This window comes from Malania oleifera, chromosome 8, assembly GCF_029873635.1.
Source record: "Malania oleifera isolate guangnan ecotype guangnan chromosome 8, ASM2987363v1, whole genome shotgun sequence".
Classification (NCBI taxonomy): Eukaryota; Viridiplantae; Streptophyta; class Magnoliopsida; order Santalales; family Ximeniaceae; genus Malania; species Malania oleifera.
Window position 1 is genome coordinate 97,680,809 of NC_080424.1, and position 21,042 is coordinate 97,701,850.

General features: G+C 38.4%; 1 protein-coding gene across 2 annotated transcripts in view; it reads right to left on the reverse strand.

The window, feature by feature from the left end:
- LOC131162677 (phosphatidylinositol/phosphatidylcholine transfer protein SFH8-like) overlaps positions 1-21,042 on the reverse strand; it is a 30,802-nt gene that overhangs the window by 2,472 nt on the left and 7,288 nt on the right. Inside the window, exons 10-14 of one of the 2 annotated variants that reach the window (XM_058119279.1) lie at positions 9,113-9,233; positions 4,394-4,791; positions 3,438-3,512; positions 3,331-3,347; positions 2,915-3,238 (exon numbers count right to left, since the gene is read on the reverse strand). In XM_058119279.1, the coding sequence (XP_057975262.1) occupies positions 3,154-3,238; positions 3,331-3,347; positions 3,438-3,512; positions 4,394-4,791; positions 9,113-9,233 (696 nt within the window). In that variant the 3' untranslated portion in view covers positions 2,915-3,153. The other variant, XR_009138858.1, reaches the window with a different exon arrangement.

Sequence of the window (21,042 nt, forward strand, 5' to 3'; positions counted from 1 at the left end):
CTATCTTTGTACATCACCTTTTCATCAAAAATCACATCTCTGCTTCTGATCACCCTTTTGTTTTCATCATCCCAAATGCGGTATCCAAATTCATCTCCACCATAACCGATGAAAGTGCATTTCCGGGATTTCGGATCCAGCTTATCCCTGACATGATCATTGATATGTACATATGCAACACAACCAAAAACTTTCAAATGTGAAAGTCTTACCTCTTTGTTACTCCAAACTTCTTCTGGTAGGCAATAGTCCAATGGTACTGAAGGACTTCTATTAATCAAATAAGCTGCTGTGTTGACTGCATGTGCCCAAAACATCTTTGGCAAGCCTGACTGCATACGCATGCTTCTGGCTTTTTCTGTCAACGTTCTGTTCATCCGCTCGGCTACGCCGTTGTGTTGAGGCGTACCTGGCACAGTTCTTTCCATTCTGATGCCGTGCTCATAGCAGAAATTCTTGAACTCGGTGTCAACATATTCTCCACCGTTATCAGTTCTCAGCCTTTTGACTTTCAAACCAGTTTCGTTTTCTACCATCGCTTTCCAATTTTTAAAAGCATTGAAAACATCAGATTTATACTTCAGGAAGTAAACCCATACCTTCCGTGAATGATCATCGATAAACGTGACGAAGTAATGCTTTCCTCCTGTAGACGAAACGGTTGTTGGTCCCCATACATCTGAATGGACTAGCTCAAGTTTCTCCTTCTTCGGGGTACTGATATTTGCCTGGAAACTAACTCTTTTCTGTTTCCCAAATATGCAGTCCTCACATGTGTCAATCTTCACCGACTGTAAATCACTCAACTTACCCTTTGAGTGCATCACCCTAAGTCCCTTCTCACTCAGGTGTCCAAGTCGTTGATGCCATAGGTTGCTATCATCATTTCCTGTAGCAACTGTAATAGACATACATGTATCAGGAGTTACATAAAGAGTGCCACTTTTCTTACCTCGAGCAATTGTCAATGCACCCTTCGAAATCTTCCATTCATCACCAATGAAAGATGTGTTATAACCTTCATCTGCCAATTGACCGACTGAGATCAAATTCTTCCTCAGGTCTGGAATATGTCTGACATCCTTCAGCTTCCATACTGACCCGTTCATTTTGATCTTTACTGTCCCCTTCCCGGCAATGTCGCAAGGATGATCATTGCCCAGATATACTTTACCGAAATTACCTGATGTATACTCCTCCAGGCAATCTCTGCTGCAAGTGGCATGGAATGAAGCTCCAGAGTCTAACACCCAAGACTCCCTTTTGCTCTCCAAAGAGCAGATCAACAAATCATCGTTCTCGGAAGCAATATTTGCTTCTGTCTTTGCCCTCGTATCTTTCTTCTGACTTCTGCACTGGTTCTTGTAATGACCAGTCTTTCCACAGTTCCAGCACTCAATAACTTTTCTGCTTTGAGAACCTGTGTCCTGAGTACCTCTGGAATCTCTGGATTTGGACCTCCTAGTCCTGGATCTGCCACGATTGTTAGATCTTCCATGCCCGCTTCCCTTTCCTCGGCTTTCCACATTCAAAGCTGAACTTGAAGTGGAGGCATTGTTCGATTGCATTCTGATCTCCTCTGTCAAAATCATGCTGATAACCTCGTCGTATTTCAGTTTCGATTTTCCTGCAGAGCTACTGATCGCAGTTACAATACCTTTCCAACTCTCAGGCAGCTGGCTGAGAATTAATAGAGCACGGATCTCACTGTCAAAGGTAATCCCGACCGAGGCGAGTTGATCCGACAACTCGTTGAAATTATTCAAGTGTCTGTTGAAGCTTTCACCTGCAGACATGCTCATGGTAAAAAGTCTCTTCATTAGATGTACCTTATTTGCGGCTGATGGCTGCTCATACATGTTCGATAGCGCATCCATAAGGGACTTGGTGGTTGTCAAGTGCTTGATGTTGAAGGCAACAGACTTTGCCAACGTCATCCTCACAACTCCGAGGGCTTTTCGGTCAAGCAACTCCCACTCGCTCTCCTTCATGGATTCTGGCTTCTCCATCAGTGGTAAGTGTAACTCCTTACCAAACAAGAAATCCTCGATCTGCATTTTCCAGAAACCGAAGTTCGTGCCGTCAAACATCTCGATGTGAGAGCTTTTCTGGTTCGACATCTCGATTCACTGATCTAGAGATGGAATTAGCTCAATCGGACAGCACGGTTGGATCCGGAACGGTCGAAAACCCTAGGAATGGCTTAAGCCGCTCGAAAAACGGACCTGAAATGGCTTCAAAAAACCGGTCAAACTTTTGGTCAAACCTGGTCAAACCTGGTCAACCCTGCTGACGTGGCACGTGGGACCCACTGCTGACGTGGCACTGTGGGGCCCACTGCTGACGTGGCACTGTGGGGTCCACTGCTGATGTGGCACTGGGGCCCACCGCTGACGTGGCGTGGACGTGGCGGCTGACGTGGCAGATGACTGGCGCTGACGTGGCGCTGACTGGAGCTGACGTGGCGCTGACGCAGCAGCGCTGACGTGGCGGGCCTGGCTGACGCGGCGCTGACGTCAGCGTCTTCAAGCTTCTTCTGGTCGCCGGACGTTCGCCGGCGCGTGGGGGGCGCGTGAGGACCACTCCCTTCCTGTCGCCGGCGCGTGGGAGCGCGTGAGGGCGCGTGGGAACGTCCTTTGGACGTTGGCGGCGCGTGTGGGCGCGTGCGGCTTCGTCTGAGCTCTGTTTGAGCTCCGGTTACTGCCGTTGGCTTCGTCTCGGCGAGAGGACTTTGATGGTAGCCTCAAAATTAAATTTTGAGGTACTGGACAGGGGCTCAAAAAACCGAAATTTTTCTTGATCTGGCTATTTTTACTCCGACCAAAGCTCTGATACCAGTTGTTGGGGAATAAACCGACCTGGAGTAATAATCACGCACAAAGAAAAAATTCAAACACACACAATGAACACCGGATTTACGTGGTTCGGTCCAAACTGACCTACGTCCACGGGAGCACACCACTGCACTATAATCTGGGAGAAAAATAATACACGGAGGAGCCACTGCTCAACTCTCTCTCACTATCACACCTCTCTGCTCTCTGCACTCTGCACTCTGCAATACACACACAATTCACACATCTCACAACTCACAGCACATATATATATATATACATGAGAGGGAGTAAAAATCAAATATGGTGGCTAGCAAATTCAACAAAGCCTGCAGAGCAGGTGGCCATCCATCTCCAGTGTCAAAGATGGTGGCTGGTTGTTGCGGCTGTCTGCGGCTCCATACCTGCAGAATTCAACAGGAACCTCATCAACGGTGGAAGAAAATCATCAGGCTGCCAAAAAATACTTTCGTCACATAGCAGCAATCAGTCTCACCAGCAGAACTTCCTTTCCTGCATCAAGCTCACGGTTAAAGATAAATGGTCATTCCCTTGGATGGAAAAGGGTGAAGGGAAAAATAACATCAGTTGGATTCTTCTTACCTTGAACTTGGATTCTTCTTGGTTGTCTATATATGCAAGAAGTTCCTCTTGCCTAATTAAAGCTTCATGCAGAGCCTGCACCACAGCATATAAAAAAAAATTTCACAGCGTCTCACAACACAAACTTCCCTAAATTTAGCTGAGACATCAGTGCTAAAATTATAATTTTTTTTTTAAAGGACTCCATTTAGAACTTAAAACATGAAAAAGAAAATATGAAGTAATTCACCTTTTCTTGTTTAGTTACTGTGAAAAATGAAAAAGAAAATAAAAATATCAAAATGCATGTCATTTGCCTTTGATTTTTGTTAATTTTTAATCATATTTGAATAAATTTGCATTTTTTAATAGTATTTCAAACAGAGTGAAAAATTAAAGTTGATATTCCAAATGTTTCTCTTTTCCTTTCATTTTTCTCTCACACAATCCTAGGACCAAAACAGCCTTAATGGCTAGAGAAGTCTGCAAATACCACATGGGCAAGTATCAGCCCAATGGTGTGTGCAGTTTCGGTACTTCACATCTAAACCAATTTCTGCACTGGAACTCTTAAGCACCAGAGGAAACAACCATAATTAGTCGTTACAGCTTATGACTTACGAGCCATGGGAGTGAGTGAAGAAACTATGGCAGGTAAAGCGTGGACCAGAGAGGATTGCAGAGCACATGGTGGCACCAGGAGATGAAACATTGTAGGACTCAATGAAAGCATTTTTCATGGAAGCGAAGTGCTGAACTATGAAGAAAAGAGTGTGTAAAATCAAACTGGTTTACTGATCCATAATCAAACATTATTTAGGAACCCAATAATTGATGTATTGATCCACTACCCAGCTTATCAAAATCTAGTATGCGGTGCTTTTTTCAAGTATGCAAAGGTAACAAAGCAGTGCCAACTATCCTTGATAGGTTGCTGCAAATAAATAAAGCCAAAACAGAATGAATATACAAGTTACCTTCTTTGTTGCAATTAACTCAGCTTCTAATGCATCCACACGACAAACAGCAGCATTTAACAACTCCTCTTTCTCGCACGGCATTTTAGACGGTTTTTCCTTTAGCATGTCCACCTTCTCCTCAAGCTCCCCCAACTTTTTCAGTACAGATGAAACAAGGTCTGCCCCCGTAAATCTTGGAGCTGGAGATGGAGGGCGGAACTCTTCATCAGGCAGTGGTTCAAGTGCGAGGTAGGCATCACCTTGTGCAAAATCAGGGATATAGTTTGGCTTCTTAGTCAGCTGAAATGATATTGAATGGAAGAACGCAAGGAGCAATGTAAAAAAGGCCCATAGTACAGCCCGAACCCGAGCATGAACTCCAGCAGGTTCTGGCATAGTTGGTGGAGAATTGGTTTCTGCAATGGATTTAAAAATATATGTTAATATCTTTCCATAATAAGGATACATAATATAGCATAAAATTCTCCTCATAACAGTATCAAAAGGAACCGCTTTAAACCTCTAGTTTTCGTAAGAACAAAACTTAAACCTAGAGTTGCCCCTCTGATAGGAGAAAGACTTGCATGCCACAGGGTACCGTGCCCCTCCTCTAAAATTAGACTGTATAAGCAGTTTGACCCTGCATAAACATGTGTGGCATGGTTATAATGGAGGGGGCACAGTACTCCCTGGGCATCTAATTTTTTTTTCCTCTGGTAGTGCTGCTGCACTAATCATGCAGAGTCAGTATTGTAAGTTGTTATTACATTAATTATTCATTGCTATCTAGAAGTCATTATTATGGTCTAATCAAATGTGCCATTTTCCTAAGCCTGAGTTTATGAGTCCAGCTCTGAAGTGTATTTATAAGGTCTTTGAGTATAATTGTAGAAGTCAAACCAGCTGTAGCAATTTTGCTAGACACGTTAAATGCCCAAGACAGTCATATACTTACAGTTTATGTAGTTTAGACAATAAAGAGGCAGTACATAATTTTCCCCTTCCATTTGCTTTCTGACATCTGGAAGTGTGGGTTAAGTACTCACCCAGTGGCATCTTCCAGACCCGTCACTGAGATGATCTCTCTTTTCCACAGAATTTCCCTGAAATTAATCCTAATCTATCAGATTTCTAATTTGAAGGATGATAAGACCCTAGGGTTTTACTGTAAAGAAATTGGGGAAATGGAAAGAAAGGAAAATAGAAAGAGAAAATAGGGTTGTCACTTTGAAGGGATCCGCCTCCAACTTAGTCAAAGGCTATGAATTATGGTGTATTGCTTCCATGAAAAAACCCCATAGGGATATATATACATATATAGCAGGGAACCCTACTAGGAATGTAATATATCTCAATCCAGTCCTTAATGGACTCGATCCTAATTGATTGGGAATCCTAACACATTAAATAAAACCCCCAACATTAAATAGAATCCTAACATTAAATAGAATCCCTTGATTTGGGAATTATAACATTAAATAGAAAATCTCAACTGATTTAGGAATCCTAACAAAGGATCCCAAAATGCTTCCACTATGCAATCAACATCAACCTCAGATTGAGAATCCTTTACAAAATAGTCAAAACTACAGCTTTGTCTATATATATATGACCCTGGTGAAGTGTTCAGATATACTTAGGCCCAGTTTGAGAGCAATTAAAAAAAAGTACTTATAGCATTTATCACTTAAAATAAGCACTTTTACAAAAAAAAAAAAAAAAAAAATGGCGTTTGACTTGTATTACAATAAACACTTATCGCAAAAATTGTTTTTTCAGCCACATTTTTAAGAACTATTTAAGTGAATTTTGAGAAGCAATCTAAGATAGTTTTTGGCCACTTATAAGTGACAATGTTCATAGGCGGGGTCAATTTTGTAAATATAAGAAAATTAAGTGGCTATTTATAATTTCAAAAATATATTAGAAGATAATCATATATTATTTTATAATGTATTATAATATATTAGTTATTAATAAGACATAATTCAATTTTGGAATGAAAAATAAAAACCATCTATTAATATCAATTAATATTAAAAAATAAAAATACTAATTTAATTAATAAAATTATTTTAACATAAATTAATAAGATAAACATATGTTATAAATATAAATTAAGAACAAGATAATTGTTAGTCAAAATTTAATATTATATTATTTTTAATCAATAAAATAATTAAATGTTAATTAAAAATAATGGTTAACGTATTATTAAATAAATTTTTCATCAAAAATTAATCATATATTATTTTATTATGCATTATAACCTATTAATTATTAATAAAATATAAGTAAATTTTGGAATAAATAAAAAGAACCATCCATAAATTTAAATTAATATTAAAAACTAAATGGTCCATGATCGAATAAATTGGCGGGAAATAATTCATATAACCGACCCCGCCTAGTGGGACTAAGGTTTGATTTCGTTGTGGTTGTTGTTGTTATTGTTAAATAACCTAAAATTTTTAATTTAGTTATTAATACTATTTTTAACATAAATTAATGTGATAACAATATGTTATATATATATATACATTGATAACAAGATTATTTTTAATTAATAAATAATATTATATTATTTTAGTTAATAAAAAATATTTACATTTTAATTATAAATATATTAATATTTTTATTTAAAATATATTTAAATATACATATTAGTTATTATAATTCAATTCTGAATAGAACAAAAACTATTTATTAATTTAAATTGACATTAAATAAATTAAAATTTTAAATTTAATTAATAATATTATTTTTATCATAATTTAATATGATAGTAATACATTGTAAATATACATTAATAACAAGATTATTATTAATTAAAAATAATATTCCTATATATTTTTAATATAAAATATTTAAATTTTAATTTTAAAAATAATTATTAATGAAATAATTAATTAAAAATATTAATATTTGTAATTTAAGAAATGTGTTTAAAAAAATTTATACAGTACCCTATAATAAAAGTAAACATCTTGATACCACTTATTTTAAAAACAAACAAACACCACTTATAACTTTCAAAACTTTTTTAATTCAGCACTTATTACCAACATTTATTAAAACTTAGTGTTTTTTTCTGAAAAACACTTCTGCATAAGTGGTTCCAAATGATCCCTTAGAAGTGACATCTTTCTTGTTTCAACTGATACATTAAATCCTCAACATAATAAGAATGCAAATCAATTTGAATAGAATATTCACAACTGATAGAGCTTAAATCATAGGAATACCAGCTGTATAAGGAATTAAATATCTGCCTGTAAGATCACAAAGCCATCCAGCACTATTATGTCTTCCCAAAATCTCCCCTAAACATTCTCAAAATCACCTAGGTATCATTAGCCACCCACATCCAATATCTAATCATTCACAGCATCGGTGATGCTCTTCTCAGGCAGATCCTCAGAGGACAAATCAGCCACTAGGAAAGATTCTGTACTTGAACTTAAGTTTTCGTATTTCTTTTCTTGGTAATGTGCATCAACTTTTAGATAAGTATTCCAAACTTTTGTTTTTAATAGCCATCATTTGGTTCTCCTATGTTTTCCTCAAGTTTTTGTTTTGCAGGTAATTGTCATCAGTTTGTAGGTATTTTGTTTTTGTTTGTGTTTGTTTTGTTTTGATTCATATGGTCTTGTTTAGTTTGTTTTAGTTGGATTTTGGGTCGTGTTTTGTTAGGTTTGTTTTGGTCTTGTTGCCTAGGATGGTTTTTCTAGTTTAATTGTAAATTCCTTGTGACTTGTTTGTAACCACGTTTTTCTTCCGCCATAAGTGAGGGCTATAATATATTTGGGATTTTTGTTAAAAAAATAATTAATAAATAAAAAATAAAAAATTTTAGCTGTAACTTGCCATGCTCAACTAGACATACTCCACAATGCCTAAAACACAAGTGCGTGCATATGCACGCACGCACACACACAAAAGACCTCTTTGCTTCTCACTATTGGTTTTCAGTATTGTACCTCATCCTTGCTTTCAATTCAGAAGCATAAGGTACTCAAGGTTTGAATATTAAAACAGAAAAATACGATAATACCAGTCCAAAATCCTACAAGACTGAAACAAACCCAATGACTGGCTATTTGAAGGGGAAAATATCTCAAAAGCCCTTGAGCGTTTGTAAACATGTGAAACTACTGCAAAGTAAATCATGTTCAGCAACTGGTTTTTCCCTCTTGCAACTGCATGTCCTCAATAGTACATGATACCCCATGGTTCATGTTTTCAATTTTATTTGCCTGATGGATGGATGTAACAATAATTGAGGGAAAGATCGTCAGATTCAGATTCTAAATCAGGCTAATAAGGGGAACTTAAATATCAAATGGTAGGATTGAACTCGCAGACATGATTCAATCAGGATTAAAAATGATGATTAAATATATAATTAATTGTTATTCATGAAATGTAAAAACAATTAACCTACTTGCATGCACATAGTTATTATCCAAGTTCATGCAAAAATTTCAAAGATATCATGTGCTATAAATGCAAAATTAACTTCATTACTTCACGTAAAAATTCCATGTACAAGCTGATGTTCCCTTGCATCAAAGGGAAAACATAAAGGGAACCCCCCCCCCCCCCTTCTATAAAACTAATATATATTGCCTAACATTTAAAACATAGGTTAAAATTCATAATTCGGACTTCATGAACAACAGCAGTGTATATAATTTAATAAAGAATGTATTCAACAAAAAAGTCAAACTTGCTAACCTCCAAGAGCAAAGGGTTTTTGAGGGACCACTTGTGTATCCACAACCTTGTCAACCATGGGAATGTATTCGTCACACTCAGAAAAGCCAGCAGCACGATTTGTCTTCCCAACTTCTCTACCCTACTCAATCATCATGTAATTATTGTTCATGCTAAATGAGGCGCAATCAACAAATTTATTTTAGCAAGGTCCATATACTTAGACCCAACTTAGGGTTGCTTGGCAACATTAAGCTATCAAGGTTGATGTGTTCATTCTATTTCAAAGGCAGACAAATTTGCAATGAAAGAACAATGACTAAAAAATATAAATAAATTCCATATCCAGTGCTAGTTGCACCAAGCAGAATCATGGGAATGGAAAGGTTATGTTAATAAAGTCCTAACCTTCATTATTTTTACATGAAAGTGCTCAAATCCATGTGTCCAAGCTTGACAGTGAGAATCTTACTAGAAAGATACTTATAAGAACCAATGTATGCACAACTTTAACTAGTGCTCATGAAAATTACAATGTATGCACAACTTTAACTAGTGCTCATGAAAATTATGTTAAATTGTGGATGGAATTTCTGCTTAAGAAATGCTGGGCATTTAATTTTCTTCAACTATTTTCCTGCCAATCCATAGGCAAACTCCAAAATAATTGAAATCATTTAAGAGACCCCACTCCAATAAAAAAACAGAAAAAAAAAAGGCAAAATGAATATTTCTCCAAGAAGAGCTCAATATTTTACTAGAACCTTTATATATTGGCTTCATGTGCATGTTGTATGCTAAACAACCTACTTTTTCTAAACATGGTCTACAACAACAACAACAAACAACAAGCCTTAAGTCCCATTAGATGGGATCAACTACATGAATCCTTTTCCGCCAATTCACCCAATTGAGAGCATTTTCCTCTACTAGAGTAAGAGCAATATAATCCTTCCTCACTAAGTCATTCCTTGTTATTTTAGGTCTATCCCTACCCCATTTCATGCCAAAAACAGTAACTAACTCACTCCTCTTCACAGGTATGCTACTAGGCCTGCGTTTTAAATGTCCAAACCATCTAAGCCACCCCTCCCTTATATTGTCTTCGACCAGTTCTAGGGGTGTAGTTGGTTATATTCGGTTTGGTTAGTGGAAAAACCGACAACCAAACAGAAAATTTTTGGTTTTTAGATTTCATGAACCGAAACTGAGCTGTAAACTGTCAGTTAACGAAAAAACCAAACCACCAGTTTCTCAGTTCAATTCGATTAGCTTCATTTTCAAGGTTTTGAACTGCATTTTGAATTCTGCAAGAACCGCTGACTTTGCATGGGCCTACAACTCAAGCTCAAACAATAACTGTGTTGGGAGAACTGAAGGAGGTGGAGTTAATATTTATATTCCCTTCCCATGCATAATTGATGTGGGACCGGGGTGTTAGGATTGCAGGTGTGGAGCCGTTGGCAGCCGCACCAGCCCAGCCGCCGACAGCCGCACCAACCCAGCCACCACCTTTGACACTGAAGACCGGCGGCCACCTACGCTGCAGATTTTGTTGAAATCTGCAGCCACCCTCTTTGAACTCTCCGCCCCCCCTTTGTATATATATAGATGTGCAGTTGTGCTATGTGATAGATAGTAATGTGTTGTGTGCAGCAGAGAGTTGTGAGAGTGTGTGAAGTGTGTTGCAGAGAGCAGTGTGGGAGTGCTGTGCTGTGTCCAGACAGCAGAGAGTTGTGGTGAGAGAGAGAGAGACAGTGTGAGAGTTTAGCAGTGGCTCCTCCGTGTATTATTTCTCCCAGATTATAGTGCAGTGGTGTGTGCTCCCGTGGACGTAGGTCAGTTTGGACCGAACCACGTAAATCCGGTGTTCCATGGGTGTGCTTGTATTTTTCTTCGTGTGTGATTGTTACTCCAGTTTTAATCCCCAACAAATAGTATCAGAGCTTGGTTGGAGTAAAATCACCGGATCGAGAAAAATTCCGGATTTTGAGCCTCTGCCCAATACCTCAAATTTTGATTTTGAGGCTACCATCAAACTCTCCTCGCCGAGATGAAGCCAACGAAGGTAACCGGAGCTCAACGGAGGAAGTTGCACGAGCTCACATGCGCCACCGGCGAAATTACCGCCCTGTCACGCGCCCTCACGCGCCGGCAACAAGTCGGGAGAGGTCCTCACGCGTGCCCACGCACCGGAGAAAGTCCGGCGAGCGTTTGGAGGTTGAAGACGCTGACGTCAGCGCCCCGTCAGCCAGACTCCGCCACGTCAGCGTGCCACGCCAGCGCTGTGTCAGCCAGCCAGTCAGCGCCACATGGCACCAAGTAAGCGCCTAGTCAGCGACACGTCATCATCGACGCCAGCGACACGTCAGCCTCGGGTCCCGCGCCACGTCAGCCCCGGACCCACGACACGTCAGCAGTGGGTCCCACAGTGCCACGTCAGCAGTGGGTCCCATGTACCACGTCAGCAGACGATCCCACGTGCCACGTTAGCAGGGTTGACCGATTTTGACCAGGTTTGACCGAAAGTTTGACTTGGCTTTTCGAAGCCATTTCGGGTCCGTTTTTCGAGCGACTTAAGCCATTTCTAAGGTTTTCGACCATTCCAGATCCAACCGTGCTATCCGATTGAGCTAATTCCATCTCTAGATTAGCGAATTGAGATGTTGAACCAGAAGAGCTCTTACATCGAGATGTTTGATGGCACGAACTTCGGTTTCTGGAAAATGCAGATCGAGGATTTCTTGTTTGGTAAGGAGTTGCACTTACCACTGATGGAGAAGCCAGAATCCATGAAGGAGAGCGAGTGGAAGTTGCTTGACCGAAAAGCCCTCGGAGTTGTGAGGATGACGTTGGCAAAGTCTGTTACCTTCAACATCAAACACTTGACAACCACCAAGTCCCTTATGGATGCGTTATCGAACATGTATGAGCAGCCATCAGCCGCAAACAAGGTACATCTCATGAAAAGACTGTTTACAATGAGCATGTCTGCAGGTGAGAGTTTCAGCAGGCATTTGAATGATTTCAACGAGTTGTCGGATCAACTCGCCTCGGTCGGGATTACCTTTAACAGTGAGATTCGTGCCCTATTAATTCTCAATCAGCTGCCTGAGAGTTGGAAAGGTATTGTAACTGCGATCAGTAGCTCTGCAGGAAAATCGAAGCTGAAATACGACGAGGTTATCAGCATGATTTTGACAGAGGAGATCAGAATGCAGTCGAACAATGACTCCACTTCAAGCTTAACTTTGAATGTGGAAAGCCGAGGAAAGGGAAGCGGGCATGGACGATCTAACAATCGTGGCAGATTCAGGACCAGGAGGTCCAAATCCAGAGATTCCAGAGGTACTCAGGACACAGGTTCTCAGAGCAGAAAAGTTACTGAGTGCTGGAATTGTAGAAAGACTGGTCATTACAAGAACCAGTGCACTAGTTAGCAGAAAGAGAGATGAGGGCAAAGATAGAAGCAAATATTGCTTTCGAGAATGATGAGATGTTAATCTGCTCTTTTGAGAGCAAGCAGGAGTCTTGGGTCTTAGACTCCGGAGCCTCATATCATGCCACATGCTGCAGAGATTGCCTAGAGGAGTACACACCAAGTGATTTCGGTAAAGTGTACCTTGGCAACGATCAACCTTGTGACATAATCGGCAAGGGAGTTGTGAAGATCAAAATGAACGGGTCAGTATGGAAGCTGAAGGATGTCAGACATATTCCAGACCTAAGGAAGAATTTGATCTCAGTTGGTTAGCTGGCAGATGAGAAATTCATGACGAAATTCATCGGCGATGAATGGAAAGTCTCAAAGGGTGTACTAACGATTGTGCGAGGTAAGAAAAGCGGGACATTCTTTCTAACCTCCAATGCCTCCATGTCTATTTCAGTTGCTGCAGGAAATGACAACAGCAACATTTGGCACCAACGACTTAGTCACATGAGCAAAAAGGAAACCAGGGTGATGCACTCAAAAGAAAAATTGAGTGGTCTACAGTCAGTGCAAATTGACATGTGTGAGGATTGCATAGTCAGGAAACAGAAGAGGGTCAGTTTCCAGATAAACACTCGTGCCCCAAAGAAGTGTATCGGGACACAACAGCAGAATGCCGAGAATCCTCAGGTGGAGGAACCAGTGGAGCAGATCGTCGCACCACCATCTCCTACTCCAGCATCGGAGCTTAGGAGATCTACTCGGCCTCATATACCAGACGAAAGGTATATAGATTGCTTACTTCCTACAGATGGAGGAGAGCCTGAATGTTGTGATGAAGCATGTCAGGCAGGAGATGCGAGCAAGTGGGAGCTTGCAATGAAGGACGAGATGAAGTCCCTCACCTCCAACAGAACGTGGAAGTTGCCCAAAGGCCTTCACAACAAGTGGGTGTACAGAATTGAAGAGGAGCATGACGGCTCCAGAAGGTACAAGCCTCAGTTGGTAGTCAAAGGCTTTAAGCAGAAGAAAGGGATTGACTATACCGGCATTTTTATACCAGTTGTGAAGATGACAGCCATCAGATTAGTTCGCAAAAATCTAGCAGACAGGAAGGTGGTGACTAGAGAGAAACTGAAGTTATGCTCAACTTCAGTTGGTCTTCATGATTAAAGACAGACATGAGCACAATATTTGCATATACACTGGTTGAGATGCTGCCTCCGTCTCCAAGCGGGAGATTGTTAGGATTGCAGGTGTGGAGCCATCGGCAGCCGCACCAGCCTAGCCGCCGACAGCCGCACCAACCCAGCCACCACCTTTGACTCTGAAGTCCGACGGCCACCTACGCTGCAGATTTTGTTGAAATCTGCAGCCACCCTCTTTGAACTCTCCGCTCCCCTTTTGTATATATATAGATGTGCAGTTGTGCTATATGATAGATAGTAATGTGTTGTGTGCAGCAGAGAGTTGTGAGAGTGTGTGAAGTGTGTTGCAGAGAGCAGTGTGAGAGTGCTGTGCTGTGTCCAGACAGCAGAGAGTTGTGGTGAGAGAGAGAGAGACAGTGTGAGAGTTTAGCAGTGGCTCCTCCGTGTATTATTTCTCCCAGATTATAGTGCAGTGGTGTGTGCTCCCGTGGACGTAGGTCAGTTTGGACCGAACCACGTAAATCCGGTGTTCCATTGTGTGTGCTTGTATTTTTCTTCGTGTGTGATTGTTACTCCAGGTTTATTCCCCCAACACGGGGGATTTTATTTTTGGAAGGTGGGCAGCAGCAACAAAATGGCCATTCTGCTGTCGAGTGTAGAGAAGCAAACAAGCTTGTAGTTATAGCACATCGCCAATCTAAAAGGTAGGGCAGCCTCACCATGTGTATATAATGCCAACTAGGCCTCCTATGTTTCTAAGATTATCTTATTTCCTGAAAAAAAAAAAAAAAAGTTGTAATATTTTATTACTAATGGAAGGGGATTTGGTGATTAAAATATTAAACAATTATAAACACAAGTGCAATAGCTTTTTATATCAGTATCACGTATAATTAGCCCTTAACATCAGTTATATAAAATTATACTATTTATAGATTTTAACACTAGTATCATAAAAAATTATATAATTTAATTTATTAAATCGGTTTTTGGTATTTTCGGTTTGGTTTTGGGCCAAAACTGAAACCAAAACTGCAAAAGGGAAGACCAAACCGAAATACATTACGCATAGCTGGTCTTACAGAACTTTTTTTTTTTTTTTTTTTTAATTCTAAGGATATTCTACAATCACACAACACTCCTGCTGCATTCTTCCATTTTACCCAACCTACTTTATTTCTATGTATTACATTCTCTTCAATTTCCCCTTCTACTTGCATAATAGATCCAAGATATTGAAATCCATAAGTACTATTAATTTCTATTTTGTTCCTACCTATCCTAATACCTTTAGACTCTAAATCGGTTCTCCAAAAACTTCTAACTTAGATTACAATTCACTCTTACTTTCATCAATCAAGACAATATTATCTGCTAACAACATACACAAGGGATCCCATTTTAAATACTCCTAGTGAGTTCATTAATCATTAAAGTAAAAAGATAAGAATTCAAAGTAGAACCTTGATGTACACCTATTGTGATTGAAAAATCTCTAGATTCCCATCCTACAATCCTAAAGCTAATCATTGCTCTATCATACATATCCTTAATGACCTTAATATATCTACACTACGTACACCCTTCTTTTCCAATACCCATCAAAGAACTTCCCTAGGTACTCTATATGCTTTCTCAACATCAATACAAACCATGTGCAAATCCATCTTCTTTTCCCTAAACTTTTCCATTATGCTTCTTAAAAGATAAATAGCTTCTATTGGCGATCTCCCATGCATAAAACTAAATTGATTCTTTGAAGCAATCATGTCTAATCTTATTCTTTGTTCAATTACCCTTTCCCAAAGTTTCATTGTATGACTCATAATCTTAATTCCATGATAGTTATTACAATTCTGAATATTGCCTTTGCTCTTGTATAAAGTAATTAACATGTTTTTCTTCCATTCCTCCAACATTTTCTTGGTTTTTAAAATAATATTGAATATGTTGTAAATGAAATAAAGAGAGAATTATAGAAAAATTAAAGTAAAGAAATTTGGAACTATAGAAATTCAGCAGTCTAGTTCTTCAAGAACTAGATGTTGCTAATCATCTTCTTTTTTCTCAATTTTGGTTGTAAAACATGTCCTTATATAGGCAAAGATTATATTGGCATCCCAACAGTCATTACATAATTAACGATTATGTGGGCATACCAAAAGTTACAACCTATTCTCAAGATAGTCATCCACATGTATAATATACACGTTTTACAACACTTCCCCTTGGATGACTATACACTATGAATATGCCTCGTTAAAACCTTCGCTAAGGAAAACCCTGTGGGACAACCTTAACGAAGGAAAAAGAGTACAGTATTCATACTTCCCCTAAAAAATACAATCAATTAAGAAATGTCCTTAAGTTGTCGTATTCCAATGTTATGTATGTGCTTTTTGAAAATTGAAGTTGGCAATGCTTTTGTGAATAGATCTACTGAGTTGTCACTTGAATGAATTTTGCAAATGTCAACATCTCCTTTCTTCAGAAGTTCATGAGCGTAAAAGAACTTTGATGAAATATGTTTAGTTCTATCACCTTTTATGTACCCACCTTTGATTTGTGTAATACATGCTGCATTGTCCTTATACAATATTATTGGCTAGTCATTCTCTAGTGATAATCCACTTATTCATTTAATGTGTTGGATTATAGTTCTTAACCATACACATTCACGACTTGCTTCGTGAACTGCCAATATTTCTTAATGGTTTGAAGAGGCAGTAGTGATCGTTTGCTTTACAGATCGCCATGAGATAGCAGTATCACCACATGTAAAAATATAGCCTGTTTGTGATCGACCTTTATGAGAATCAAAAAGATATCCAACATCAGCATATCCTTTCAACACAGACTTTACTCCCTTTAGTAAAACAAACTCATATCAGATGTGCCGCGGAGATAACGAAGAACATGTTTTACTCCATTCCAATGTCTCTAAGTTGGTGTAGAACTAAACCTTGCCAGCAAATTTACCGCCAAAGCTATATCTGGTCTAGTGCAATTTGCAAGATACAAAAGTGCTCTAATTGCACTCAGATAGGGTACTTCAGGACCAAAGATTTCTTCATCATCTTCTCGAGGACAAAAAAGATCATTTTTCACATCAAATGAACGAACAACCATCGGGGAGCTTAATAGATAAGATTTATCCATATAAAATCGTTTCAAGATTTTTTCTACATAAGATGATTGATGAATAAGAATTCCACTTGTTAAATGTTCAACTTGAAAACCAAGACAAAATTTTGTCTTCCCAAGATCCTTCATTTCAAATTCTTTCATTAAATAGTCAGCAGTCGTTGAGATCTCTTATGGAATTCCTACTATGTTTATGTCATCAACATAAACTACGACTATAGCAAATCTAGAATTTATCTTCTTGATAAAAACACAAGGACAGATAAGATTATTTTCATATCCAATTTTCAACAAATATTCACATAGACGATTGTACCACATTCATCCAGATTACTTCAGTCCATACAAGGATCTTTGTAATTTGACAGAGTACATTTGCTGTTGTTTTGGATTGTATGCTTTAGGCATATTAAATCCTTCAGGGATTTTCATATATATATATATGTCATTATCCAATGAGCCATACAAGTAAGTTGTTACTACGTCCATGAAGTGAATGTCAAGTCCTTCAGAAACTGTTAACTAATCAGAAATCCAAAAGTAACTGCATCCATAACAGGGGAATAGGTCTCATTATAATCTATACCAGGCCTTTTTGAGAAATCTTATGTTACAGGACGAGCCTTGTATTTCACAATTTCATTCATTTCATTTCTTTTACGTACAAAAACCCATTTATACCCAACAAGTTTGACATTCTTAGGTGTTTGGACTACTGGTCCAAATACCTTACATTTGGCTAATGAGTCTAGCTCAGCCTGTATTGCTTCTTTCCATTTTGGCCAATCATTTCGATATCGACATTCTTCCATAGTTTGAGTGTAGCAACCCGAACCCAAAAAATAAAAGAAAATAAATAAGAAAGAAAGAAATAAAGGAAAAGAAAGAAAAAAGAGGGAAGTTGGTTTGGCAGGACCCAAATCGTCGACGGTTTTATAGAGCTTAAGAAAAACTGTCGCTGGTTTTAGTCAATAGGGGAGGGTCAACTTTCAAATCGTCGACGGTTTTCCTGAGGGTAAGCTTACTTAAGTAGTAAGCAAGGTATTTTAAAACATAACAAACATCTCTCTCTCTCTCTCTCTAAAATTAGGTTTTGGACTCTCTCTCTCTACTCTCACTCTCTCGTGGTTCTCTCTCTCCCGTAGGCTCACCCGGAGCCCGTGCTCGGTCTCTGATCATCCTTCCCTTCTCTCTCGGCTTGCCGGTTCACTTTCGGCGGCGGGATCGAAAAGTTAGGGTTCTCCATTTTTCGAATGGAATCGGTTTCTTTTTTAGGAACAAGTAAGGGGACTAAGTTAAGTCAGGTTTTTATTAAATTTGAACCAATTAAACTGTTTTATATATATATATATATATATATATATATGTATACTTATGATTTCAAATATTATTTCGAAAACCAACCGTTCAAAATGGACTTTACAAATATAGGATATATGATACGGTATTTTGAATAATTGAACGGTGAAAAGCTTGGTTTTACTTTACAAACTAGTATACTACGAGATACTCCTCGGTTGTTTAATGGATTATATTCAAATACTGAAATTGTGCAGCACGTGAATAATCGGTATGGTTTATTGTATAACCAAATTTGGTTAAGGTTGTGAAAATACTGAATTGTTTGTGAAAATACTAGAACTACCTCTGCAAAATACTGAGATTTGATATGACGCCTGAGGGCCGAGTTTTATTTAACAACTGTGAGCCAAGTTTTATTTGACTGCCAGGGACCGGGTTTTATTAAATGGCAGGTTATATATGAAATGAGATTATAATACAGTTTTTATTACCAAAATTGCATGATATGGTTTAAGAATCATGAGGACCAGTTGTATTGTGAGCACGGTACCATTGCTAAGGAATTACTATTTGGCCATGTGCGCCCACATTGTACTAAGAGGTGTAGGGTGGTTTCAACCGATGGGTTACGTAGAGGTTGTACCTTCCCTGGGGTCTAGACTAGGAAGTGAAGGCAATCGGACCTGCAACTAGGTTGTGGATGCCTGCAGACGTATTTAGCAGATGATTACTTTGACTTTGTCTGGGCTAATTCCCCAAGACTTAGTCCAACCTTCGGGCCACACAACCCGTCATGGGGGTTAAGAATGTCGTTAGTCCCAAGGAGTGTCTTTTACACATATATGCTAATTTACATAAATGGTATTATTATTTATTGAACTGGTTTATACTGAGGAAGCAAATGCATATTTTTCAATTGTAAAAGTATGAGTATTTGTATGTGAATTAAAATGCATGAATGTTTATGGCAAAGTAAACTCTCCGCCCGAGAGCTTACTGAGAAAGGCGAGTACCCTGATAGGTATCAGTTGTAGCCATACCAGGTTGCATAACGTATTAGAGCAGATGGGAGCTACATGTATGGGCGTGTAATCTCCCCTATCCTCGGGAACTTTCACTTATAAATAATTGTGTGTGTGTGTGAGTATGGTCTGAGAATGATTTTATAACTGTGGTTAATTAACAACTGATGATATTTTGTATACACTAAAACTCATGTTGGTCACACACTGATATTAACTTAATCTTCCTTACTGAGAAGTGTCTCACCCAATATACAAATCATCTTTTTAGGACCATCTCAAGATCGAGCTTAGTGAGCTCTAGAGTGGGGTGATAGCTAGTTTCAGTTTTTGTGAGTGTCTTTAAGAACTCTAATGTATTTAAGTTATGTTTGAAGTCTCTGGATGTGTATTATGGTTGTATGGACTAAGTTGGTTTTTATATTGTAGTATGATCTGTAATATGGATATTTGGAGACTTTCGTGTATAAAGGCAGTTTAGAATTCTGGAAATGTATTTTAGAGAATGTATCATTTATTTTCGCTACATTTATATAATGAATATGATATCAGGAACACAAAGGTTGCTAAAGTAGCACCCCGGGCCACACGTGGCAGGTTGGGGGGTTACATTGAGGTTCGGACTCATTATCATTAATAATTTTTTAAGCAATCACATATGCAAACACATTGTCAACAACAACTTCATTTTTTCTCCGCATATTTCCAAATTTTAATGAGATCTCATAATTTTCCGGTACCAAAAACACTTTCGGTGTTGCTTCAGTGGAAATATGGGATTGTTGATCTATATTTCTTTTAACCTCTTCTTGAGTGTTAATGACCTCTTTTGGAGTGGCACTTTTGTTCATTTCCTTTTTCTTTCTAGGAACAGTATCCTTTGCACCAATTGGTCTACCACGCTTCTGGTGCATTTTAGATTCATTAGATGCTATTCCCATTGGGTGTTCTTTAGGAACAATCAATCTAGCAGGAATATTTGCGGCCAGAACATTTGATTGAGTGATCCTTTTGGTGTCTATAAAAACATCTGGCAATTGATTTGCAGCATTCTGCAAATGAATTATTCTTTGAACTTCAAGCTCACATTGATTTGTGCATGTATCAAGATTAGACAAAGTTGGTGTGTTCCAAAAAATTTCTTGTCCTTTTAATCCTTTACCTTTTCCTTCTCCTAATGACAGGAAAACCGATTCATCAAATTTACAATCTAGAAATCTTGCTCTAAAAGGATCACCTATTAGTGGTTCAAGATATCTAATGATAGAAAAAGAATCAAAAGCAACATAAACACCAAGCCGGCGCTGTGGTCCCATCTTACTTCATTGTGCAGGTGCAATAGGAACATATACTGCGCAACCAAAAATTCTAAGATGAGATATATTAGGTTGTTGGTTAAACACAAGTTGTGAAGGTGAAAACTTGTAATATGCAGTTGGTCTAATTCTAATCAAAGACGCAGCATACACTATAGCATAACCCCAAGTAGATGCAGGAAGCTTTGATCACATAAGCATAGGTCTAGCAATAAGTTGTAAACGCTTAATGAAGGATTCCGCTAAACCATTTTGTGTATGAACATGTGCAATAGAATGTTCAACACTTATTCCTATTGACATGCAATAGTCATAAAATGCTTTTGAAGAAAATTCACCTGCATTATCTAAACGGACAATCTGAATGGGATGATCAGGAAAACTTGATCTTAACTTTATTATTTGAGCAAGAAATTTAGCAAAAGCAACATTACGAGTTGAAAGTAGACAAACAAGTGACCGAGTGGAAGCATCAACTAAAACCATCAAATATCGAAATGGTCCGCAAGATGGATGGATTGGGCCACAAATATCTCCTTGTATTCTTTGCAGAAAAGATGGAGACTCTAAAGGTAATTTAGATGGAGAA